This window comes from Cebus imitator, unplaced genomic scaffold, assembly GCF_001604975.1.
Source record: "Cebus imitator isolate Cc_AM_T3 unplaced genomic scaffold, Cebus_imitator-1.0 Scaffold15, whole genome shotgun sequence".
Classification (NCBI taxonomy): domain Eukaryota; kingdom Metazoa; phylum Chordata; class Mammalia; order Primates; family Cebidae; genus Cebus; species Cebus imitator.
In genome coordinates this window covers 1,520,868-1,547,742 of record NW_016107330.1, presented here as the reverse complement: position 1 = coordinate 1,547,742, position 26,875 = coordinate 1,520,868, and the positions used below count along the sequence as shown (strand labels likewise).

At 41.1% G+C, this 26,875-nt stretch overlaps 1 protein-coding gene across 1 annotated transcript in view; it reads right to left on the bottom strand.

Annotated features, from left to right (window-relative positions):
* Positions 1 to 26,875, bottom strand: part of KIF1B (kinesin family member 1B) — a 183,363-nt gene that overhangs the window by 35,372 nt on the left and 121,116 nt on the right. Inside the window, exons 23-35 of the mRNA XM_037730774.1 lie at positions 26,351 to 26,499; positions 24,223 to 24,401; positions 23,263 to 23,400; positions 21,809 to 22,057; positions 13,217 to 13,335; positions 11,161 to 11,246; positions 10,675 to 10,804; positions 10,351 to 10,513; positions 7,692 to 7,782; positions 5,625 to 5,743; positions 4,515 to 4,570; positions 1,904 to 2,012; positions 63 to 129 (exon numbers count right to left, since the gene is read on the bottom strand). Of these exons, the coding sequence (XP_037586702.1) occupies positions 63 to 129; positions 1,904 to 2,012; positions 4,515 to 4,570; positions 5,625 to 5,743; positions 7,692 to 7,782; positions 10,351 to 10,513; positions 10,675 to 10,804; positions 11,161 to 11,246; positions 13,217 to 13,335; positions 21,809 to 22,057; positions 23,263 to 23,400; positions 24,223 to 24,401; positions 26,351 to 26,499 (1,655 nt within the window). The remainder of the gene's footprint in view (positions 1 to 62; positions 130 to 1,903; positions 2,013 to 4,514; positions 4,571 to 5,624; positions 5,744 to 7,691; positions 7,783 to 10,350; positions 10,514 to 10,674; positions 10,805 to 11,160; positions 11,247 to 13,216; positions 13,336 to 21,808; positions 22,058 to 23,262; positions 23,401 to 24,222; positions 24,402 to 26,350; positions 26,500 to 26,875) is intronic.

Here is a 26,875-nt window from a genome sequence, read left to right as displayed (position 1 = left end):
TCTCTTATTCTAAACTCTTTTAATTGTTCCCTCCTAGGCCTATTTTGGTCCCTCATTAGTACCTGATGAAGCAAAAATGTCCCCTGGCAGGGCAAGCCTGCTGTATGGTCAACCACGGCTGGGATATACCTACAAAAATAGAAATGCAAAAGAAAGAACTAAGTGCTACTTCAACTGCAAGGGTTAGTCCCTGGTGGTCTTTGTTTTTCTAAATTCTGATCCCATGTCTTTCTCACCCATGCTGGCATTTAATCATATAGTCATCTGCATTTATTAATCCTTTCCACACATCTGTGTCTCAGTCCTCACTAGACCGAGTGCTCATGGGACAGTAACATCTTTTGGTGGCATCCAGCCCCTAGATATTGAGTATCCAATAAATAATGCAGAAGTGTAATTGACAAGATATAAGAAACACAGATAATTTCAGACTATAGTTTTTTTTTAAGATTCCGAAAGCAATTAATTCAGTAGAAACAATTACTGTAACTACGTCTCCCTCATAATACAACTAGTAATCACATTATAGGTCTGTCTATGAAAAGTCAAATTCCTCAAAGCACTGTCACTACTGACAACTACATTCAAGATGGACAGAACCACACTTAACATGGTATCCTATACACAGTAGGAACTTAATAAGTGTTTCCTGATGATGATCATGATGGTGGTTCTCAGAATTACTTATAGGGGAACATTACAATAACATTTACCCTACCCTTTACATTAACTGGTACAGCCTCTTGGCTCTGTCCTAAGAGTAAGTTCTATTTCATTTGTGTTTTTCTAAAAGCATTTTTAGAGACAATTTTACACAATAATTACATTAATAATTTACTCTAACTCAGCTCATGGAGACAGAGTAAGCTGATGGTATCATTTTGATCCAGGACAGTGGTTCTCAACTGAGGATGGCTCCCTGGGGGATATTTGGCAATGTCTGAAGACATTTTTGGTTGTCACAAATAGAGTGGAGCTGCTACTGGCATCTTGTGGGTAGGGGCCAGGGATGCTGCAAAATATTCTAAATGCACAGGATAGCCCCTCACAACAGAGAATTATCCGGCTCCAAACAGTGTTGAGATTGAGAAACCCTAGTCTAGGGAAATATTCTGCCCTTCTATGTCCTCCCTGACATTAGTAATGTTAAGTCTTTAACATATTCTATGCAATATGCTCCATTTGTTTTACTACTGCTAAAACCCACTATGATAAAATCCTTGTAACAAGGTACCACTGGGTGTGGTGGCTCACGCCTGTAATCCCAGCACTTTGGGAGGCTGTGATGGGTGGATCACCTGAGGTCAGGAGTTCAAGACCAGCCTGGCCAACATGGTGAAACCCCACCTCTACTAAAAATACAAAAATTACAGGCACACACCTGCAATCCCAGCTACTCAGGACACTGAGACAGGAGAATCACTTGAACCTGGGGGGCAGAGGTTGCAGTGAGGTCATGCCATTGCACTCCAGCCTGGGCAACAGAGCAAGACTCTGTCTCAAAAAAAAAAAAAAAAAAAGATGCCAGTCTCCATGATCTTACTGTTGCTAACAAGAGGGCAAATTGTTATGCTGAACAGTCAGTTCTCTGATAAGCACCTGATTCAAATACCAAGACCACCAAAAATCAATTCAAAACTGGAATTTGGCCAGGTGTGGTGGCTTATGCCTGTAATCTCAGCACTTTGGGAGACTGAGGCAGGAGGACTGCTTGAGGGCAGGAGTGGTCAAGACCCACCTGTTCAACATAACAAGACTGCATCTCTATTTAAACAAAAACAGAATCATTTCTGGAATTTGACAATGACAACCACTAATTAACCCAAATACAAGAAGACTCAAAATTACATTTCCTAATTTGAAACATTTTCTCTTATATAAAAGTTTATTAAGTTGGACTTACTCTCCTGTAGACTCCAGTTCACTGATCTCAAACCAAACCAGGAGGTCATACTTGCTCATGCTCTGGCCAAGGCTGGTTTTGCTCATGGTGTTTAACTTGGTGGCTGGAACTTTGAAAAGTTTTTAGAATATGTCAAAATCTGGTCCAAGACTACCTAGCAAAAGTACAAGCTTCTCTAATACCAGTCTTTAATGACACACTTGGGAAAGGCAGCAAGAGTCAGAGGAAAGATTTCAATGCAAAAGACTCAGAGAAATACCAATATCAACTTTGTAAGTTATTAGTTATCGCTGAATTCAGAGAACAAGGAAAATGAAGAATCAGTATCTTTTCTATCAACAAACTGCCTCTAATGATGAGAAAACAGCTTTTGTGCAGAATGAATGTGCTCACAAAACCTTCCCATTCCTGAATCTCACACTGTGTGGCATGCAGAGCATGGGACTAACGTGGGAGAGACAACGCTTAGAAAGCCTCACACGTCACAGGGACTCAATCAAAGCTGGTGTCCTAGAGAAAAGACCCATCCTCCACCCCAGTGGTTCCCAAACCTCCCTGCACATAGGAGCACCTGGGGACCTTAAAGTCCAGGACACACCCCAGATCAATTAAATCATAATCTCTAGGAGAAAGACACAGTTCTTCCTCCATGAGGTGTAAATTTTCCCAGGTGATACCAATGTGAGGACAAAGTTGGGAACCACTGGTCTAATTTATAAATACAGGATCTGTAAATGATCTTATATTACACATTTTCTTCAGATTTAAATTCCATATTCTTTCTTTTTTATGGCGTGATCTTGGCTCACTACAACCTGTGCCCCCTGGGCTCAAACCATCCTCCCCTTTAGCCTCCTGAGTAGCTGGGACCAAAGGTGTGTACCACTGCTCCCAGCTAATTTTTACATTTTTTGTAGAGACAGGGTTTCACCATGTTGCCCAGGCTGGTCTTTAACTCCTGAGCTCAAGCAATCTGTTCGACTCAACCTTCCAAATTGCTGGGATTACAGGTGCAAGCCACCACACCCGGCCAGATTTAAAATCCATATTCTCAACTGTACTGATGCTATGTGACTTTAGTTAAGCTGTTTAACCTCTGGGAGTCTGTCTCCTCATTTATAAACTGTAGATCATAATATTTAGCCTGCTATCTTGAAAAGCGATCAGGAAGATCCACTAACATAATGTATATAAAGGGGCTTTATGAATTATTTAGCACTATTCATATGTGTACCCTATCAGCAGTATTCAGCCCCGCTGAGTTTCACATGAGTTGGTGATGCTAGTGAGAAAGAAAACAGGGTAAGTAATCCTGGAAGTCATCTCAGAAAGCAATACCAGAAGTATTCTAACAAAACCAACTACTAGTAAAATCTTCAAAATTAACAATACTATTGCAAAGAATCCATACAAACAAATGCATGGACCTCCCCGCTGCTATGGTGATGTGAAAGAGGGACATGTAGAGAAGGTGCTTCCCAAATCTCTAGGAAGAAAATGTGATACAATCTTGAAAATATGCTGGACTGTATACTCAGCTCAAGTTGCAAACCAAAATGTCAGTGTTTCATATGCAAAGAGCCAGGCTTCAGGAAAAGTGCCTGAGGTTGGTTCTACATCTAAGGTTGAGCTAATTCAGCTACTAACCATCTCGTTTGGGTACCCTCTCACTCTGGCAGCTGGGAACTGGCAGAAAGAGAAAAGGCGGCAATGGGTCAGCCTCATCCTGGAAGGTGGCAATAGCGGAGGATGCAAGCACGCTGGCGTGCTCAGAAAATGTGTCCAACACATGCACATTCACATAGCCAGACACGAGAAACCGAATCAGCTCAATCTTTCTCTCATGGTCTGAAGGCAGATGAAGATGGGGAATACAGAGGGTGGAGAGTCAGCACAGGGTGGGGTGGGAAGTGGGCGAATGGGCAGTGAGGAAAAAGGACAAAAGTGAACAAAGAAAAATCAAAATAAGATCATTGAACATGAAGAATCAATTTTCTATGCAAAGAAATGCCTAGTCACCTGACAGTTATAGGAAGTTATATACAAAGCACAAAGATTTAGGAACAGAGTGATTATCAAAATCTGTAAATAGAAGATCAGAGAGTTGGTAGATAAGGCTCCGTACTGTTTCTTACTTTTTATTTTGAGAATTTTGCTCTTGTTGCCCATGCTGGAGTGCAATGTTGTGATCTTGGCTCACTGTAACCTCCATCTCCCCAGTTCAAGTGATTCTCCTAACTCACCCTCCCAAACGGCTAGGATTACAAGTGTGTGCCACCATGCCTGGCTAACTTTTGTATTTTTAGTAGAGATGGGGTTTCACTAGGTTGGCCAGGCTGGTCTCGAATTCCTGACCTCAGGTGATCCACCTGCCTTGGCCTCCCAAAGTGCTGGGATTACAGGCGTGAGCCACTGCGCCCAGCCCTTACTTATTATTTTAAATCAGGAACTAGGAATTGTAGTTCCTACTAGATATATACAAGAGCGGCAGGAATAAGTGTGGATACATAGAAGAACAGGAATTCAAACACGACTTCTATTTGAAAAGTCATTCAGAATAAGAATGTATTCACACAGAGATCATCATGCAGAAACTGAAGCGAGTGCTCACCTGGCTTAGACAGCGGCATGGGTGGAGGAAAGAATCGGCGGCACGGCTGAGGCGGACTGCAAAGAAAGGAATACAAAGCTCAAAACTATAAAGTTATTTATTTTAGAAATTCTGCTCTTTGTGCTGGACTGCAAATTGAATTTCCTTCTCTTTAGGCCTTTCACAACTAGGAGTGAGAATGTATGTAAAAGTTCTGTGACAGTACGGAGGGCAAACAGCTTTTTCTGTATAGCTCCTAAAAGTGGGGAAAAAGAAACTTTGACTTCCATGTGCCTATCTCAAGACATTCCACTTGCAGATTTGAGGTTCTGGATTCCATGTTGGAGTTTTCCAATGTTAATGTAAACAGAACTGGCACACAGACATTAAGATAAAAGTAATTATCATTCCTCTTGCTGGTCATTATCATCGCTTTCTACTTCTCTTTGTGTGAATTTATGTAAAAGAAGAAAAACTTTTTGTAATGACTATTTGCAGTGTAGAAATCAAGAAACTCTGTTTTTTTAAGGGAAAGAAAAAGACTACAAAGACTTGGACGTTTATATCAATAGCATGTTTGAATTCCCTTTAGAGAAGCAGACTTTTGCATTTTCAACTCTGGCATAATGCCAGATAATAGAAATAATCCTAGATGGTGAAACAGGCTAAATCTCATTTTAAAAATGTCTCCCTTTAAGTCTTAGCTAATAAATGAAATAGGAAAATTCTCCTGTCAACACCAACATTCTGCCATCATCACAAAGGCCCCACTGTTGCTTTCCTCAGCAGTTTTGATGACTGTACTTAGAGCTTCTGTTGCATAAAGCTGTGGGCATTAGGAACAATTATATATAATTTTCATGTTATATTCCTATTACCTCAAATTTCTACTATATTCAAAGTCTCTTCCTACAAAAATATGGTATTTGAGGTCACCCGGTCAAAATACAATTTGCTCCATCTAAAGTCAGTGATTAGGTGGCTAAAAGATGACAGTAAAACTTCTAAAGAGGAAAAAGGATATATAGAAAACTTAGTTATCTTAATCCCTCAAAAGATTTCTTCCTTTCCAGCAAACGAGAAACTAAAAATCAAAACATCATCAAAAATGTTTGTTCATCTGATCCAAACCTGTTAAGCTCCTGTCCTTGCAGATGAAGTGGGTGCTGCTGGTAATGCCCAAAGACTTCAAATACAATAGGCTTGGTTTTGATATAATCCACAAATGATTCAGTGACCTCCACTGCGATCTAAAGCCAAGGAAGATTAGGAAAAGATTTTAAGAAAATACACATTTTGCTTCAATCAGAACTTTAGTATTATTTTTTGGGGTTTTCTTTTGAGACAAGGTCTCGCTCTGTAGTCCAGGCTGGAATGCAGAGGCATGAAAAAAGCTCATGAGGCCTCAACCTCCTGGGCTCAGGCAATCCTCCTGCCTCAGCCTTCTGAGTAGCTAGGACTATAGGCATGCACCACCATGCTTGGCTAATTAAAAATTTTTTTTGCTGGGCATGGTGGCTCACACCTGCAATCCCAGCACTTTGGGAGGCCAAGGCAGGCATCAGGAGGTCAGGAGATCGAGACCATCCTGGCTAACATGGTGAAACCCAATCTCTACTAAAAATATAAAAAATTCACTGGGTATGGTGGTGGGCGCCTATAATCCCAGCTACTGAGGAGGCTGAGGCAGGAGAATCACTTGAACCTGGGAGGTAGAGGTTGCAGTGAGCCAAGATCATGCCACGGCACTCCAGCATGGGCGACAGAGTGAGATTTCGTCTCAAGATAAAAAAAAAAAAAAGTTTCCCTTTTTCTACTCCCACTCCATTCCCACTGCATTCATTTAGTGAATATTTTCTCATGTCCATCTTGCACGCCTGCTTTTAACATATGCATTTCATTTCCCTTATCATAATTCTAAGCTCCTTGGGAGCATCTGAGATTCACCTGCATTTCCCAGTTGTCAGGCACAATCCTTGTGCACAGCAGCTGATCAAAGTTTATCAGATACATGCTTGCTTATATTTATACGAGCATGAAAAAGAAGATAGCATATTTTGCGTTTGTTTGTTCCATCTTTGGAATTCTCCTTTCCTCTCTTAGAGAGCAAACAGGGTTAGCAAGAGAATGAGAAGCAGTTTCATGTAGTAGTGAAGATCCTGAATGCTAGAGCTACATTTCTCTGGGTTTATGTCCCAACTTTGCCTCTTGTAACACTGATGAGTAACTTTATTTTTATTATTTATTTATTTTCTTTTTTTGAGATGTAGTTTCCCTTTGTTGCCCAGGCTGGAGTGCAGTGGCACAATCTAGACTCACTGCAACCTCCCTCCCTCTCCTGGGTTCAAGCGATTCTCATGCCTCAGACAGGGTTTCACCATATTGGCCAGGGTGGTCACAAACTGCTGACCTCAAGCGATCCACCCGCCTCAGCCTCCCAGAGTGCTGGGATTAGAGATGTGAACCACAGTTCCCGGCCTGATGAGTGACTTTAATTGCTCTATGCTTCAGTTATCTCAGCTCACACAGGGATTATCCTAATCATTGGTATAAAGGTAAAAATTAAATTACACAAAAACTCTCAAAACAGTGACTAACACAAAATAAACTCTTAGTGAATGTTAGCTATTGTGATGAGGATGATGACTTTGGAATAGAGTTTGAGTGAAATTTCATGTTAAAGATGGAAGGTCTGTTTTCTTACTCCACGTGGGAAGACAGTTATAAAGGGCATTAAAGTGTTAATCATACTATCGGTTGCAAGGAAAACAGACTCTAAATCTTAATTTAGCTACAGAAGGTATTTAATATTTTTTATGTTATTTGCAGTCAACCAACATAACTATCAGAGTTAAAAGGAGAATGCATTCACTTTAACAAACTCTTATTAAGCATGCTTATTTTTCTAGGACAGAAACACTAAAACAACTCACTGCATTCAAACTGATGGAAGATTTTATTGGCAGACCAACCCACATTCCACTCACTAGGCCCATTGTAATTGAGACAAGAAGGCGTGCTGCTCAGACCACTGTGGATGACCTCACCCTCTATTGTCCACACTCTAGCCACGCCCTCTATTGTCTACTCTCCCCCTGCACAGCCAGAGACTTGTACCTCTTCTTATCACCCTTCCTGGGCTGAGAAAGCCATGGTACCAGAAAATCTATGTTTGGCAAAAATGTCCACATCACTTACATTTTGCACATGATAAAAGCCCAGGGGACTTCCTCTGCCATTGTTTTTGAGGGGCTCTGTGGAGAATGCTTCATCATGGCGATGCAAAAAGCTTCATAAAAAAAAAATAAAAAGACTCGTTAATGCTGCATTAAATGATTTTATCAGAATCTGTTTTAAGAGCCCAAGTTGGATCCTAGAGAAAGAAGCATTCCACTTAAGCAATTCTTTAATTACATTCCCTTGTCAAGAACCTTTTCCCTATCACACAGAGAGCATTTTAGATTTTCTTTCAAAAATGACTGAAAAATTAACTGACCCTCATCACTTAGCTATATGGATGTATATGCAAGAATGCTTTAGAGAGAGTGAAAAGTAAATTCAATTAACTCCTCTTCCTTTGTAAAAGCTTTTTACTAAAAAATAAAAACAATGTCATTTTAAATAGAAAAAATATGGCAGACTCAAGCTTAGTTCAAAAGCCTGTGGCTGCATAAGTAACCTAAGAGTCTGTTGTGGATTCAAATGTCACCTCTTCCAGGAAGTCTTCCCTTACTTACTCTGACAGTTTTGTGTTCCACTTTATTAGTAACCTATTTTTCCTTAATAGCAATGATTTCACTGTAATAATGTATTTATATGCCTCTCTCCCCACCAGACAGCAAGTGTTTTCCCACAGGTCTCGATGCAAGAAGATACTCTGGAAAAATCTGTCGAACCAATGGGTTATATTTAGTTCTTCTCAGACAGTGAGATTCTCTCTATTATTAGTCTGAAATAAAAAGAACTGCACAGTTAAAGAGGACCCCCAACAAAAAGATTTACTGCCAGACAGAAAAATCCATCAGAAGGATACCACTTCTGTCAAGAAAAAATGGAGAAAAAGAAAATATTTTGAATGAGGGGAGCGAGAGAGACCAGTAGTATGAACTTGTCGTCCAAATTAGTTCACCATGTCTGAGAACACTAGCATGCTTTTGCGAAGTGCTCCAAATCCCTGATGCCTGTACTGCTGGCACTGCAGCACTCTTGGAGTTCCCTGGCGACAGGTGAACTCATTCACATTCACGGTGCTCTGCAGCTATACCTTCCCAGAACAGGCCAGAGGAGTGACTCTAAGCCTTTGAGGCTTTTTTGCGGTTGCTGTTGTTGCCCAGACTGGAGTGTGATGGCATGATCTCGGCTCACTGCAACCTTTGTCTACTGGGTTCAGGCGATTATCTCTGTCTCTCAGATTCAAGCGATTCTCCTGCCTCAGCCTCCTGAGTAGCTGGGATTACAGGCATGTGCCACCATGCCCGGCTAACTTCTGTATTCTTAGTAGAGATGGGGTTTCACCATGTTGGTCAGGCTGGTGAAACTGACCTCAGGTGATCCACCAGCCTCAGCCTCCCAAAGGGCTATGATTATAGGTGTGAGCCACTGTGCCTGGCCTGAGGCTCCTTTCAATACAAGCAACATGCTCTTTCCTCCAGAGCTAACACCAGGCAGAGATGCTGCTCTTTTTAGGAGATTTTAGAACAAAGGCCAACTCACTATTATTGTCACTTCAGACATCAGTTAACCAAATAGATGTTTTCCATAAAAAGTATCAGTTGCCTGATTAGAATAATAGTGACAGTTCCAAAAAACAGATTAATCTGCTCAACACTATCCTGTCCTAAGTTTGAGGGTGTGAGTGAAAACGCGTTAAATAGGTGCAATCAGTGCTCATTGGGTAATATTTCAACAATTATGAGTTGTAGCAAATGATATTAGTGGCTTACTATATAGTGATCACATTTAATTCAGATCACATTTAACTCAATTTTCTGGGATAAAACCTATACAAAAGCTTTGCAAACTGCACTAGGACCTTCGGGAAGGCCAAGGCACATTCTGAGGGGAGAGGGATGGCAGAACCCAAAGCAGCCTCTTGGTGGCACCAGTGGCAAACTAAGGGCTGTAGGTATGGAGGGGTGAGACTTCAATCTCCTACTGTGGCCCTTTCCAAGTACTGAAAAGACATACTGAAGTTTGGAGGTATTAAAACTTAAGATTCCAAAAAAAAAATCTGCACATGTACCCCAGAACCTAAAGTACAATTAAAAAAAAAAAGATTCCCAAAAAACTGTTTTCCTGGGGCAGTCTTGAGAAGAAAGCATCCAGAGCACTGGGTCTGAGAGGGCTGTAGGGCAGAACAAGTCCGACAAAGATGAGAAATGAGAAGTGTCACATCTTCTCTATATACTAGCTTTTATCAGTTGACATAGAATTTATCCTTCTTTAAACTGTTTAAATTTGCCTTTTCCCCAAGTATTAAATAGGCATAACTGGTGGCTAGATAAGTCATTGTTTTCAGACTTATTAATAACACTTTTCAACATGAAGAGAACTAGACAGACTCATCAACAGGCTTATCTGATCAGACCCTCCATTCCTGGTAAAGGGGGTCCATCCACAGCAGACCCCTGTAATAGGACATGTGGCATGCTCCTCTCACCAGGGAACCCTGTTGCATTCCAGGACAGGTTTCCAGTTCTCACTCCCATCGGAGTGATGAAAGCGTTTTCCTTCAGAGACTGGTTAGTCTTTTTCTCAAGAGGGTTAATCCCTCACACCCATAAAGCACTCTGCAGTGCACAAAAGATGTCACCTTGGTTAGCAGCTAGCTGGGAGGCAGAGCAAAGGGGCAGCTTACTTGAACTGACAGAAGATATCTGCATACTCTGGGAGAATTCCACTGGCCTGCAACACTGTTACTCGGAAAGTGAAGGCACTGCCCAGTTTCAGGTGGTTGCCAATCTCTTCAGAAAACCCTTCCATTACCATCTTACCATCCAGCAAAGTGCTTGACTTCAAATCTAAAGAGGGTCAAATGAACACACAGATGGTTCAAATAATGCAGAGGAGGGAATTGGGCATTCTTTCCATTCCTAGTTGATGAAGGTCACTATGTCCCTTGATAATGGTATTTTCCCTTTGTTGAATATGTCCCCAAGCACAGTAAACTCTCTCGACATACCCAGGTCATTCATTCGATTGACTTCTTCTGGAGGACTGATAACCTCAGAACTCTGACCCTGTCCTTCCACAATCCTCAACTCCTCCAAGGATAGACCAGAACGAGTCATTGCAACAGATGAAAAGTCACTCTGAAAACAAGGCAGGAGCAGGTACATGATAAAGTAGTACAAATACATATTTTCCCCCAGTTGCCTTACTTCTGTCATCTGCTCAACAAATAAACAGTGATTGGAAAATTATATGGACTGAGCACTGTCTGAGGAAAGGCAACGAATAAAATATGAATATTGGGTCTGTACACCTTTACCTTCATAATTGTTAGGCATGTTCCATATTTTATGCAACTACTCTCTGGCAACCAACACCCTACATATTTTTCAGTTTTGTAGGGGAACTGATCTCCAATGCTGAATGTTTTCCTCCTAAATTCATTCTACTTCTTTCTCTTTCCACAGGGTTTTCCTTCTTCCTGATGGTTTCTCACCTGATTAAAGTATTCATTATCAAAAGATATTTTAGCTGTTCCTGACTGTCGAATTCCAGAACCATAATCAGGAGCTTCTTCATCCGCTGAAGCAGAAAAAAAATTAGCAAGAATTGAGTGAGACTACACAGGGGGAGGAAGGGAAAAGGCTCTTACTGGATTATAAAATAAAATCCTTTTGCATGAGAAAATGATACCAAAGTAATAAAACTGCACGGGCTGCTTCACGCTCTATTCATATAGATTTATCCAACTCCCTCAGTTCAAATAAGACTGGTCAACAAAGAATCGCCTTTATTCTTATGATTGTTCAAATGTCATACCTAGAAATACTGACTCCTTCCATGCTGGCAATAGTCAATAATACCCAAGAAGTATTTGAAAATATTATATTGTACTTATAAAGGAAACTTCTACATACTCAACACTGGTGATTGTGTCATAGGTTTCCATGGAGGAAAGGCTGAAAGGTCACTGGACACAGCACAGTATTTGAGAATTAAGACAGAAAGATTACAGAAAATGACCACATTTTTTCCTCAGAACAGGCTGGATCATAGAAAAATGGAAAATACTAAAATCTTTGTTTTCAATTTTTTTTTTTTAAGAGATGGGGATCTCATTATGTTGCCCAGGTTGGCCTCAAATTCCTGGGCTTAAGCAATCCTGCCTCAGCCTACCAAGTAGCTGGGACTACAGGCTCGAGCCACCACACCCAGCTTATATCAACTTGACCCAGGCATTACAAAACAGCAGCCAAACAAATGTCTATTATAAGTACCCTGAGGAAAAAAAACAAAGCAAGACAAAGGCCTAAAAATTCTTTGTTACTAATGAAACAGTTTATCAAGATACATTATTTAGGCCAGGCCAGGTGTGGGTAGCTCACACCTGTAATCCCAACACTTTGGGAGGCTGAGGTGGGCCGATCATTTGAGGTCAGGAGTTTGAGACCAGCCTGGCCAACATAGTGAAACCCCACGTCTAATAAAAATACAAAAATTAGCTGAGTTTGGTGGCAGGTGCCTATAATCCCAGCTACTTGGGAGGCTGAGGCATGAGAATCACTTGAACTCAGGAGGTGGAGATTGACGTAAATCGAGATTGCATCACTGTGCTGTAGCCTGGGCAATAGAGCGAGACTCAATTTCAAAACAAAACAAAACAAAACGGGCCAGGAGCATTGGCTCACACCTGTAATCCCAGCACAAAGTTTGGGAGGCTGAGGCAGGTGGATCACCTGAGGTCAGGAGTTTGAGACCAGCCTGACCAACGTGGAGAAACCCCATCTCTACTAAAAATACCAAATTAGCTGGGCATGGCGGTGGGTGTCTGTAGTCCCAGCTACTCTGGAGGGTGAGGCAGCAGATTGCTTAAACCCAGGGGGCAGAGGGTACAGTGAGCCAAGATCGTGCTACTGCACTCCAGCCTGGGCAACAGAGCAAGACTACGTTTCAAAAAACCAAAATGAAATAAAACAAAACAAAAGGCCAATGACTGGCCGAGTGCAATGTCCCACACCTGTAATCCCAGCACTCTGGGAGGCTAGGGCAGGAAGATCACTTGAGCTCAGGAGTTTGAGACTATACTGGGCAACAGAATGAGACGCCAACTCTACAAAAAACTTAAAAATTAGCTGGGCATGGTGGTGTGTGCTTGGTAGTCCCAGCTACTCAGGTGGCTGAGGTGGGAGGATGGCTGAGCCTGGAGGTGAAGCATGCACCATTTCACTCCAGCCTGGGCGACAAAGTGAGACCTTGTCTCAAAATAAAAAAAGGGCAATGACTTTTATATAATTAATGCAAGAGCTGATCTTTAACATGCTAAAGGAAATCTCTTTACCTCATTATTCCAAAACAGCAGTAGTATGGGCTAAGCAGGATCTATTTATGATACTTGGGAACAACTGCTACAAAGGAGCAAAGAAGGTTCTCTCCAAAGAAGACAAGATCCTCACAGTTTGTATGTGTAATATAAGCGTGACCCACACAGAGTTTGCTTGCTTTGTCTCTAGACAAAGAACTCACAGCTCTCATTTCAGAAGAGGGTCACCTACCTGCGATGGCCTGTACAGCCACACGCAGAAATCCGCGCACTTCACCCTTCTCACTGACAATGGCCACCCTGTGGATCAGGGGCACGGGATACAGCAGATTGCTCAGGTAAACAAATGCCCTAGAGACAAAAACCAGGAGACAAATATCAGAGCATCCCATGGAGAGAGAAGCTGGCTTTCAGATTCACTCAGAACATCTTCCTGCAACTGTAAGCTGACTCCTGGCATTGTCTTAAGACCGCTTCTCAGTCCTATCCTCTGAGATTTGCCTCCAGCTGCCTTTTCAGCACAGATAATGAATGAACAAATGCAAATGCTTGGCAGAGCTGCTGACCAAGACCAACACACACCAAATCACGCTCTAAAACTTAACTACTGTAGGGAGAAGAGTAACAACTGGAAGCAGACTTTCAAGATACTGCTCTATGAATGCAGCTAGGGACAGGTTTGAGGAGGAGCTCATTAAAGAGCTTAACCTTTTAATTTAAGAGACTATAAAAAGTTTCCTTTTTCCCAATAGGTAAAACAGAAACCAGGAGACAAAAAAGGAAAGGGAAATGGGCCAAAATACAGTTAATAACTCTAAAATAAATTCCTTGTCACAGCATTATGGGTCTTTATTGTTATTTTAAGAAATGACTATTGGCTGAGTGCGGTGGCTCATGCCTGTAATCCCAGCACTTTGGGAGGCCGAGGCGGGTGGATCACGAGGTCAGGAGTTCAAGACCAGACTGGCCAACATGGTGAAACCCCATCTCTACTAAAAAATACAAAAATTAGCTGGGCATGGTGGCTTGTGCCTATAATCCTAGTTACTTGGGAGGCTGAGGTAGGAGAATTGCTTGAACCGGGACCCGGGAGGTGGAGGTTGCAGTGAGCTGAGATCTGTGCCTAGGCTACAGAGCAAGACTCCATCACAAAGACTATTATTGGCTGGGTATGGTAGCTCAGGCCTGTAATCCCAGCTTTTTGGGAGGCTGAGGCAGGCAGATCACCTGAGGTCAGGAGTTCGAGACCAGCTTGGCCAACATGGTGAAACACTGTCTCTACTAAAAACATAAAAATTAGCCGGGCATGGTGGCATGCACCTGTTGTCCCAGCTACTTGGGAAGCTGAGGAAGGAGAATCGGGGAGGTGGAGGTTGTGGTGAGCCGAAATTGCACACAGTTTTCCAGTCTGGGTGACAGGGTGAGACTCTGTCTCAAAAAATAAATAAATAAATAAATAAATAATTTAAAAAGGACTATTTTAAATTAGGCAGAGTGACTAACAAGGTGAGGTCAGCAGCCACATATAAGCAGAGAGGCTGTGCAGCCAGAAATTTTTGAGTTCTAAGCCTAGAGGAGACTCTGACTGGGCATCAACATAAATGTTAAGGGAGAAGATGACAGTTGATGCTTAAAGGGCTTGCTTTTGCTCCTAGAGTTCAAAACCTAATTCAGAAATGCATAAGTAAAAGGTAAATTATAGCTTTAACACTTTATATTTCAAGCAAACTAGCAAAGTCCTATCACATTTGTATTTTCTTCTTTCATTATTTTGTAGCTCTTACTTTTGTAAAAAACTGATAAAAACTGGTGGCCACAAAGCTTAAGAGTGTTTATTCCAATTAGAAAGGCAAATAGAACCTAGTTCTTATTATTATTCCTGTCTTTCCATTTGGTATATGCTGATATTTCAACATAAGACAAAAGACAAAGTAGACACTTGCATCAATAAATCCAACCAAACCAAGTGACACACATGCTTATGGGATGCTTTTCCTGCTCTGAAATCTATTTAAAAACAAAGAGAGGAGGAGGATGTAGTAGGTATTTGGGATTTCAACTTGAAGTAATGAAAATTATGAAAACAGACTAATACATCACAGAAAAACAAATGTTAAGACTTCAGAACATAAATGAAATATGAATGAAAAATATAACAAAAATAACTACAAATGAACATTAAATCAGATGAAATAATGCCTATTTTCCTTTCAGTCTGCTCCAAAGCAGGAGACTGAGAAATGCTAAGAAACAGAGAGTTGAAGCTCTGGTATAAAAAAAAATGTAAGAATGAAAAGTCTTCTAAAAAGGATTGTAAACAAGACCGTCAAACAACTAGTACTGCAACAGAATTTAAAAGACTAAGAATCTGGCATAAGGTATCAAATGGATAATTTCACTTTCAAAGTCAACACATACACAGATCATTCTCCTCTATTACGAGTACCCCAGCTAGACTTGCCCATTTCAAGGCCTGGGCCATTAAAGAGCCATTGAACATGTCCCCTGCCTGGAGTCTTCTCTGCACTTGCTGCCCACTTCATGCCTTTTGTGTCTTTTTAATTTTTTTGAGATGGAGTTTTACTCTTTTTGTCCAGGCTGGAGTGCAACGGCACTATCTCAGGCTCATGGCAACCTCCAGCTCCCAGGTTCAAGTGATTCTCCTGCCTCAGCCTCCCGAGTACCTCGAATTACAGGTGCCCACCACCACGCCTGGCTAATTTTTTGCATTTTTAGTAGAGATGGGTTTCACTATGTTGGCCAGGCTAGCCTTGAACTCCTGACCTCAGGTGATCTACCCACCTCAGCTTCCCAATGTGCTTGGATTACAGGCGGGAGCCACCACGCCCGGCCCATTGCCTTTGGTTTCTTCACATCTTCAGGTCTTACTTTAAACACCTCTTTCTCATAACAGGTCTCCCAACGTTATGTGATCTCTGGCAACAGACACAACTATTTCATCATTGCTATAATTTACATTTATTTATTTGTGCAATTATTTAATTTATGTCTGTGTCACCCATCAAACTATAAGTCTGTGAGGGCAGGAACCATGTCTGGCTTTGCTCACTACTGTCTGCAGAGGGTGGAGCATTCTATAAATATTTGGTAAGTGAACAAAATCTTCCACTTCTACTGAAATATAAAAGGCAAATCATTTTTCTGTTCTGTTCTGTTTCCAGAAAAATGGAAAATCTTCCACTTCTACTTAAAGATATACCAGAAGCAGAAAAGTAAAGCCATCTAACTTAAACAAGGCTAATTTTTCAGGGCCATCTCACAATGGATATTAACTATATAGAACACATTTAGATTCCTAACTACATCTAATTTGTTATCTTAAAAATAATTATTTGGGCCAGGCATGGTGGCTCACATCTGTAATCCCAACACTTTGGGAGGCTGAGGCGGGTGGATCACAAGTTCAGGAGTTCAAGACCAGCCTGGCCAAGATGGTGAAACCCCATCTCTACTAAAAACACAAAAATTAGTTGGGCATGGTGGTGGGTGCCTGTAATCCCGGCTACTCCAGAGGCTGAGTCAGAGAACTGCTTGAACCCAAGAGGCAGAGGCTGTAGTGAGCTGAGATCACACCACTGCACTCCAGCCTGGGTGACAAAGCAAGACCCCAACTCAAAAACAACCGCCACTTTTTTTTTTTTTTTTAAAAGAAGTTCATGATGTTAATGCACACATTCCACAAAAGTACTGTTTACACACACACTAAAGATAAGACTGCCTTTCTGCCTATGGCAATGGCAAGTCCCAGTGTGGGAACAGTGAAGGCATTATTACAGATTTCCCTTTTTAGAGAATTCTATAATTCTATGGCAGGAATCTTACCTCTATGACTATATAATCACACACTCACTAGACAGCTCCCTGTCACGTTACCAGAATATAGTCCTTAGCTCCAAATCAATGCTATATAAAAATTATATTCTGAAGCTTTTTAAATAGAATTTTCATAATTACTCTGTATTTTTGAGAATCCTTATACTTTGACCTAGCAGACTGAAGGAGAACAGGGATGAGAGAGGGAGATATGTAAAGGATACGTTAGCAGAAAGTTCTATGAAGTTACATCAAAAAAGGAAACAAATGGTCAACATAAAGATAAGAAAAATCAGCAAAATTATGGTGCTACTTACAGAAAGAGTGCCAGTTAAGGTACAGAGAGGTCACAGAATAATCATCTTTTACTCCCTTTTAACCCAGAAGACTAACTTAAATATTTTACATTTCATCCCAAATTATGATGGATGGTTCATAACATCCCAACATGCCATTAAGAGAATAGCTAAAGGGACAAGCTCTTTTCACTTGTAATACAAAGAATGTTACCAGGGGCAGAATGTTTACCAGAATGTTTACCAGAAGCAGTCATGGCTAAAAAATAAACTTACTAATGAAATTTCACAAGAAAATAAACTCCCCTGCCCCAGAAGATGGAGTCTTGCTCTGTTGCCCAGGCTCGAGTGCAGTAGCTCAATCTTGGTTCACTGCAACCTCCACCTCGAGGATTCAAGCGATTCTCCTGCCTTGGCCTCCTGAGCAGCTGGGATTACAGGCATGTGTCACCATGCCCTGCTAATGTTTGTATTCTTAGTACAGATGGGGTTTCACCATGTTGGCCAGGCTGGTCTCAAACTCTTGACCTCGTGATCTCTGCCCACCTGGGCCTCCCAAAGTGCTGGGATTACAGGCATGAGCCACCAAGCCTGGCCAGAAACTAAGAATTTTACAAGTGAATTATATTTGCAATTATATGCCAATAGGGGAAATCCAATATTGTGAATCACAAAAACAGGAAAGTAGTTACTTCCCTTACACATACAATGACCACTACACAACTGAGTGATATTGCATTATTATAGACTTTGTTTGTAAATGAGAAATGTAGTGAAGGGCAAAAATGGAAAGCTATCCTTCACTTTACTGATTGTTATTATCCTTCACTTTACTAATTGCTATTTACTGATTTCACTTCCTCCCCCAGTCCTTTCTTGCAAGGTTAGAACCTGGGAACCTAAACAAATGGAAAAGTCAATTCCTGAGCCATAGCTCCATAAATATTTTATGTGGAAATTGAAATTGATTGATTGTATACCTATACTTACATCTAATATGATTAAAAGAAATAAAACTAGAGAGAAAAGAATACATGTATCTTAAGTCAGTTTATTTCCACAGTAAGTGGGATTGTCTTGAGTTTCCATACAACTTGCTCAAAATACAAATGTTTCTTAGAAGTCTTACCCAGGATAATCTTTTTTACTAGGGCAGATGACAGGATATGAAAGTTGAAAAATGTCTTTAAGGCTCTTTATTTCTACCTGTCATTCGCTTTACACTTGAGAGCCCAAAAGGCTTCAGTTTAAGTTGCTTGTCCTAGTGACAGAGATGGTCTAAAACCCAAGGCTTCTCCTGACAATTAGGTCAGGCTTCTCCTCACCGTGTTACGTAAGATGAAGCTGCCTACTCTTCACTGCAGTGGTAAAGAACACAAATAAACAGTTTTAGAAGCTGTGTAACTGGCACTGGGAAAAAAGTTTATGGCCAGAAACTGGGTTCTAACTTCTAACTCCCTTAGAATAGGATAAAAATGTGCTGAAGCACACAGGCAGCCATCAAATAAAGCAAGCATTACTGTCCCACTGTCTGTATACACCTTTCTCTATTTTCATAAAAATCAGCTTCTGTGAAATTCTAAGTATCTATTCATGGCGATATACTAGTAGAAAACAATATTCATGGCCACATAGTCCTGTTATGTTTATTCATGGAAAAACTGAATTCCAAATGCTCCTTCACCACTGGAAAACCCAGAGACTATCTAATATTATGACCTACAGTTATGCTTGAGACTTTCATTTCTATGAAAGAAGTTTTTATTTTCCCCCTTTCCATAACAGTGATCATCTTCTAAAACAGTTATGAGGTTCTGACCATGTGACCAATACCATATTATAAATTCTTTTTTTTTTGAGACGGAGTTTCGCTTCTTGTTACCCAGGCTGGAGTGCAATGGCGCGATCTCGGCTCACCGCAACCTCCGCCTCCTGGGTTCAGGCAATTCTCCTGCCTCAGCCTCCTGAGTAGCTGGGATTACAGGCGCGTGCCACCATGCCCAGCTAATTTTTTGTATTTTTAGTAGAGACGGGGTTTCACCATGTTGACCAGGATGGTCTCGATCTCTTGACCTCGTGATCCACCCGCCTCGGCCTCCCAAAGTGCTGGGATTACAGGCTTGAGCCACCGCGCCCGGCTTTTTTTTTTTTTTTTTTGAGACAGAGTCTCACTCTGTTGCCCAGGCTAGAGTGCAATGGCATGACCTCAGCTCACTGCAACTTCCAACTTCTGGGTTCAAGTGATTCTCCCTACCTCAGCCTCCCAAGTAGCTGGGATTATAGGCACCTGCCACCACGCCGAGCTAATTTTTTGTATTTTAGTAGAGACAGGTTTTCACCATATTAGCCAGGATGGTCTCAATCTCCTGACCTTGTGATCTACTTGCCTCAGCCTCCCAAAGTGCTGGGATTACTGGCATGAGCCACTGTGCTCGGCCTATAAATTCTGTTTCATTTTATATTTTTTGGTAGAGTTGGGGTCTTGCTCTGTCCACAGGTTGAAGTGCAGCAGTGCAATCATTGCTCACTGTAGCAACAAACTCTTGGGCTCAAGTTATCCTCCCGCCTTAGCTTCCAAAGTAGCTGGGATTAAAGGTATGTGCCACCATGTCCGACTAATTTTTTATATTTTTAGTAGAGACAGGGTTTGACTGTGTTAGCCAGGATGATCTCGATCTCCTGACCTCGAGATCTGCCCGCCTCAGCCTCCCAAAGTGCTGGGATTACAGGCATGAGCCACCATAGCCAGCCTATTTTTTAAATTTTTAGAGACAGGGTCTCACTATGTTGCCCACTCTGGTCTCAAACTCCTGGCCTCACCCTCCAGATTTGCTGAGATTAAGATGTGAGCCACTGCACCTGGTGAGGTAAGTTTTAAAACTTATGTCTCTACTAGGTCAGGAGACTTGCTGTCCTTTAATTTTTAGATAACTGGTACTTATCGATTTAACACTGACATAATTCCCTTATTTATAAAGGATTCAACAATATGTGGTTCTTTTTTTTTTTTTTTGAGATGGAGTTTTGCTCTTGTTACCCAGGCTGGAGCGCAATGGCGCAATCTCGGCTCACCACAACCTCCGCCTCCTGGGTTCAGGCAATTCTCCTGCCTCAGCCTCCTGAGTGGCTGGGATTACAGGCGCGTGCCACCATGCCCAGCTAATTTTTTGTAGTTTTAGTACAGACGGGGTTTCACCGTGTTGACCAGGATGGTCTCGATCTCTTGACCTCGTGATCCACCCGCCTTGGCCTCCCAAAGTGCTGGGATTACAGGCGTGAGCCACTGCGCCCGGCAACAATATGTGGTTCTAATGTACCATTAAAGTTAAATTTAATACTTTTAAACCTGGGCATACTGTTTGGTTAATCCAATGAGTGCTCTACTGTTGAATTTCTAATTAAAATTACCACAGCATGAAGACTGGATATGGACAAAGACACCAGTATTATGAACACGTGCTACAGAGTTCTGCATCACTGATGGATGCACAAACTGAGAGCCAGAGACAATGTCTCAGTTTGGTGAACTAGTCTTAACATAAAGTAGTTTCACATAGCACCAAATAAATATTTTTTTTTTTTGAGATGGAGTCTCACTTTGTCACCCAGGCTGAAGTGCAATGGCATGATCTTGGCTCACTGTAACCTCCACCTCCTGGGTTCAAGCAATTCTCCTGTCTCAGCCTCCTGAGTAGCTGGGACTACAGGTACCCACCAAGTCTGCCTAATTCTTTTGTTATTTTTAGTAGACAGGGCTTCGCCATGTTGGGCAGGCTGGTCTCAAACTCCCAACCTCAGGTAATCCACCTACCTCAGCCTCCCGAACTGCTGGGATTACAGGCGTGAGCCACCACACCTGGCCTAATTTTTGTATTTTTAGTAGAGACAGGTTTCATGGGTCAGGCTGGTCTCGAACTCCTGACCTCAGGTGATCCACCCACCTAAACCTCCCAAAGTGCTAGGATTACAGGCGTGAGCCACCGTGCCTGGCCAATATTCATCGTTGATGGGGTCAACAGATGATTTTCTGAGCTGTATCATTATAAACCCTACAGGTTATAATTTTAGCAGATGCCAAAGATCTACAGATAGGCTCAGTGAAACTGGCCAGAGAAAGGCATTCATTTTAGGTAAAGGAGAAGCTTGACTTTCCTGATTCTTTTTAGGACTCAGTAGACTAAGCAAAAAATGTATTTAACTCTACTCCTGAATCTACTTTTGTCCTCTGATTCCTGCAGTAGCACAGATTCTTCTGCCAAACCTTGGCCTTGCTCTGCTCCCTCTCTTGTGTTATCTCTGTATGCTTTTCAATCACATTCCTTTGAAAAGGAAACATCTAGACCATAATATCACTCGCTAAACCCACTACGTTTGACTCTTACGTTTGACTTTCTCCTTTGGGGTTCCTTTCTTCAGAACAAAATTACTGGGCAATTTAAGACAAGTTGTGTTCCATGCAGTCTTCACATATTGCTGCATAATGTGCTGAGTAGACTGAGGACCTCACCAACAATGCCTGAGAACTCTCTCAGCCAGATCAGCATTGATAAAGAGCTTGAAGTATTGGAGAACTTGGAAGTGAGCATTCAGGAGTTTAATTGGCTAATGCAAGGTTACCCAAAATTGCACAGGCAGGGAGGCCTTCAGAGCAAGAGCTGGTCCCTTTTTGCCTTTCTCACAATAACCTCACCAACCTTCCCACTAAAATGAACCAAGGGGATCGGTCGTAAAACGGGTCATGCCCATCACTGAAGAGATCTGATCCCTCCTCCGTCCCTGCGTCAGAGCCGGCGTCATCCACGAATGCCTCATCATCAAAATCCTCCATCTCATCTTGCTGCTCGTCAGCCAGCTCAGTGATGTCGGAATCGGCCGTGGAAAAAGTGGGGGAGGGTGTGCGGTCGGCAAGGCGCTCATTCACACAGCCGTGGAAAATGGGGGAGCTAGACACCAGGTAAGACGCCAATTAACACAGCCAGGGAGAGAGGAATAGTTGGTTAAACAGGAAGCAATAGGTGCCAACAGGACAGAATCCACTGGGGAATCAACACAATAAAAGCAAATAGAAAAGCAAAAGGATAAAATAAGCATAAATTATTTGGGTCAGGTGAAAGGGAACAGGGGCAGGTTGAAAAAGTTACGTAAGGACTGATCCTTAGAATAAGAAAAGCAAAGGAAACACATGAGTAGACCATCCTAGGTAAATATGGTGTTATGACACGTTTACATTCTCCAGTTCCCATAAAAGATCAGCACCTAGGCCTCAAAGAACCCACTCAACATCAAAGTGAAATAAGAAGGCTTTCAATCTTTACTGAAATTCTGACATCATCTTGGAGCAGAAAACAAAATTGATGAAATGGTATATGACAGAGCAGCATGTGCTTTGCTAAGGTTAAGATGTGTTTGGCCAATTCATCTCTTTGAAAAACTATTTTGCTATCAGAGTAGAGTGGAAAAGATTTACTTCATTTGCACAACATACTATGACTTCAGCAACTCCTTTTTACCCAGCCTCTTTAAAAACCATTACAGGGTTTTTTTGCAATTGAAAAGCAATTCAAATTCTGAAATCATAAGCTCAAAACTTAAATTTCCCTGCTTTGAAAATCTGAAACCTTTAAGAACTTGACTCAATATGGACTCATAGAGGCACTATGTGTTTTCACTAAGTGCTGAAAATAATGTATAAAAAATGAGGCTGAAGGGGACTACCAAGGTACAATGAATTCACCCTTGCAATGACTAAAGTGGGATGAATTACTTTTTTTTAAAAAAAAGGAAGAACAATTAGATCATGAAGAGATTGTGTCTGAAAAGCCATACTATGAATTTAAATTGTGTACAAGTTTTCTTTTCCTTTTAAATTTATCTTTATCAGTTGCAGAACATTTTGTAAGTTTAAAGTCAGGGAAGACTCAAATACTTTGGCTGAAAGTTTGAGACTCAAAACAAATATGCCCACTGAGTATAAATGACGGGAAATAAACCAAAAGACACAGTGGTTGTGAGTATATAAGATTACAGATGCCTTTTTACACTCTTTTTTTTCCTCTTAACTTTTTATAGTATCTGCTCAGGTTTTAAACACTTAAAATAAAACTATTCATTATTTTTAAAAGAAGACATCAACAAAATCATCACATACCTCCCCACAAGTTTGAACCAGTGGAACCGATCATAGAAGGGATCGCTGCCAGTCACAGTGGTCTCGCTTTCGTCTTGGGCACCGGAGGCCATCTCCCCTGCCCTATCATACATCTCTCGCATCAAATCCAGCCTCTGCCTATTTGGCAAACACAAAGCACACTGGGTTAATATAATGAGACTACACTAAACTTTGGAAGCATCTTCCATGCAAGGTTTTCTTCAAAAAAAAAAAAAAAAAAAAAAAAAAAAAAAAAAAAAAAAAAAAAAAAAAAAAAAAAAAAAAAAAAAAAAAAAGTTTTTTTAAAAAAAAAAAAAAAAAAAAAAGTTACTCCCACTCTTTAATGTTATTTGAAAAGAATGAAGGCCAAAAGTACAGAAACCAACACTTAGTATCCCAAGTGTCTGAGTCTAGAGATAAGCCATCAAAAGTCAAGAATGGCCACCTATCCTCTACTGAGTGAAAAGCCACAAAGGGGAATACTGTAAGTCAACTGTACGTGGCATCTTAAATACACTGAGATGGGGAAATATCTCATCTTAAATGTAAAAGAAGCTATAACTTCCGTATTTATTATTGATCATCCTGAGGTCCAGGATAGAAAAGATGAGTAAGTTCCAGATCTGAAATAGAAATATCATGAAATTGGAATATCTAAAATTTAAAAAGAGGGTCTACGGAGGGTAAATTTAAATATCTACAAATGTCAGAGGTGTGTGAGGAGTACAATTCATTCACTTAAAAGAAAACAGATGGTAATATCATTGGCCAGCAACAGCATTTAGAAAGTACAAGGAAGTTTCAAAATGAGATTTGGGTGAAAAAAGAAAAACAAATAAAAAGAAAGTACAAGGAAGTAAGCAACGGTGTCCTCAGAGAGGAGAGTTTGAGGGAGCCCACTTAAGCAAGTCATTGTTTTTTCCTAAATAAAACAATCAGCCTTTATGACTGTTTTCATACTTGAGTTTCTCCAAAGACCAATAGTGTGTTGCTCCATTCTTCAAATCCTGAACTTCTACTGCTACCACTGTGCGAGGGAAAGGCCTGTCCTCATGAGTTTTTTCCATCTCAGTAGGAAGTAATTCAGGAGGCAAAGGGGAGTACAGTGTGTCAGTCAGCAGAACAAACTGAAACTGCACCTGAATGGAAAGAAGAAACCATTGACAAATGGTTTTCATCAAGCAAGCTTCAGAGATGAGATGATACAATCATGCCCAATGGGAAAGAGGTCGAATGTGTTGTATGTGCTCAATAAATATCTTGTGACTAACTGAAAAATATGGCCACCTGTTAGCAGTCATAGGGAATAACCCTAACTTCAAACTAAAATCTTTTTGGGGGGAGCCACAAGAGGGACAGGGTTGTACTCTGTCACTCTGTCAGGCTGGGTGCAGTGGTGCAAACACAGATCACTGTAGCCTCCATTTCTAGGCTCAGGGGATCCTCCCACCTCAGCCTCCTGTGTACCTGGGACTACAGGCATGTATTACCAGCCCAGCTAATTTTTGGTATTTTTTGTAGAGATGGGATTTCACCATGTTGCCCAGGCTGGTCTAGAACTCCTGAGTTTGAGATCCACCAGCCTTGGCCTCCCAAAGGGCTAAGATCACAGGTGCAAACCACCACGCCTGGGCTAAAATCTTGATAAATGTATTTTGATTGACTGAATGAAACCTTTTATAGAACTTATACCAGAGACCAAAAGGTGGACCACAAAATGCACATCTAATCCCTCACTAATGAAAGAGGATGGAAACACAGCAAGGTTTCACATTTTAAATTCAGAGAGTTACAACTACTGCTCTAAAAAGCCTTTTTTAGGCTGGGCATCGAAGTTCACATCTATAATCCCAGCACTTTCGAAGCTTAGCCCAGGAGTTTGGAACCAGCGTAGGCAACACAGTGAGACCCTGTCTCTACAAACTAAGCCCAGGATGTGGAAGCTGCAATGAACCGTAACTGTGCCACTACACTCTAGCCTGGGCGATAGAGCCAGATCCTGTCTCAAAAAAAAGAGTTTATTATAAGGCAAGTGCTTCACAACATCGCGTCATTTATTTCTCACTACCACCTATATTTTCACCAAGAAATTATTATTAAACAAATTATTATTTAATATTAAATGCTATGCATAGCAGTAAGAAAAAATGACAGTTACTGCCTTTAGTCTACTTGTGGAGAGGAGTGGTTAATAAATAATTATAAAATGAGAAAGGCTGCCGAGAGTATGAACGAAGATCTTATTCCCTAGAACTATAATTTAGTTCTATGAGAAGATAATTAATTTCCCCAAAGTCAGGTAGTCTGTGCTCTTACCTAGTACACAATATGGTCTTCTACTGTAATCTTAGCAGTGAAGAAACTGATAAACAGTGGGGCATACAGAAGACGGAATCTACGGTTTGGTGTGAAGTTTTGGTAATACTTACAAAATTGAGTAACATTTATTGCCTTTTACCATGCCAGGCACTATTTTAAGTGCTTTATGCATATGCCCACTTTCATTCCTCACAAAATCCTTTGGTGCCAGGTATTGTTGCCAATCCCATTATGTAGATGGGGAATGGAGGCACAGGGTCTCTGGGGTCAACACCACTCGTGGAGCTGGGGCTGGAACCTGGACTGTCTGGGTCCAGGGTGCACGTGATTGTCCACTACACAACAGTGCCTCTCAGACCCTAGAGGAGGAGCAGATCAGTGGCAAAGGGGCATACCAAACTTAGAGGTGCAAACTTAGCGGTAGAAAAGCAGAAGAAAATTAAAATTATTCAGAAACCCAAGAGAAGCATTTTTCTACTACTATGTTTCTCCAGTTCTTGTTGGGAATACAGTCTCTTTACTTGTAAAATAAGCTAGAAAACATCTGTTTTTTTGTTTTTTTTTTGTTTTTTTCAATTTTATTTAACAAAAATTTAGTACCTACTATGTTCCAGGCACATATATTAAATAAAGACATATACAAAGCTGTTTTACAGCACAAAGGAGCTGAGTGCCCCCAAAGCAAAGGTTAGTTCAAGGTGAGAGCCCAGATGCGCCCACAGCAGGCTCAGCTTTGCCTCCAGATCTCCTGTGTTCTCCTGCTCCATACCTTCTTTTTCAGTTCCACGCTGATGGCATTGGCCTCCTTTAGGTACACGGCATTGCCCCAGAGTAAGTCCCGTAATGAAGTAAACTGGTGAGACTTCCATTTCCGGAAGGCCCATTGAGCCAACTCAAATTCATGCTGTGTCCAAGAAACTGAAAGAATGAATGATGCATATTTAATAGCAATCTTACAATTATATAAAAATTACATCTCTCTTTTAGCCTATCTCTTTTATCAAGATGGTGTTTTCTAATTTCTCTGCATTCGGCTGTTTTTGTTTTCTCTTCTTTTTAGTAAAGCTTACTAAATTCTTTTGATATTAGGAAAGCAATATATACATTTCAGAAAACCTTTAAAAATCCTACTTTTGGCCGGGCACAGTGGCTCACACCTGTAATCCTAGCTCTTTAAGAGGCTGAGGCAGGCAGATCACCTGAGGTCAGGAGTTTGAGACCAGCCTGACCAACATGGAAAAACCTTGTCTCTACTAAAAAAACAAAAACAAAACAAAACAAAAACCAAAAACCA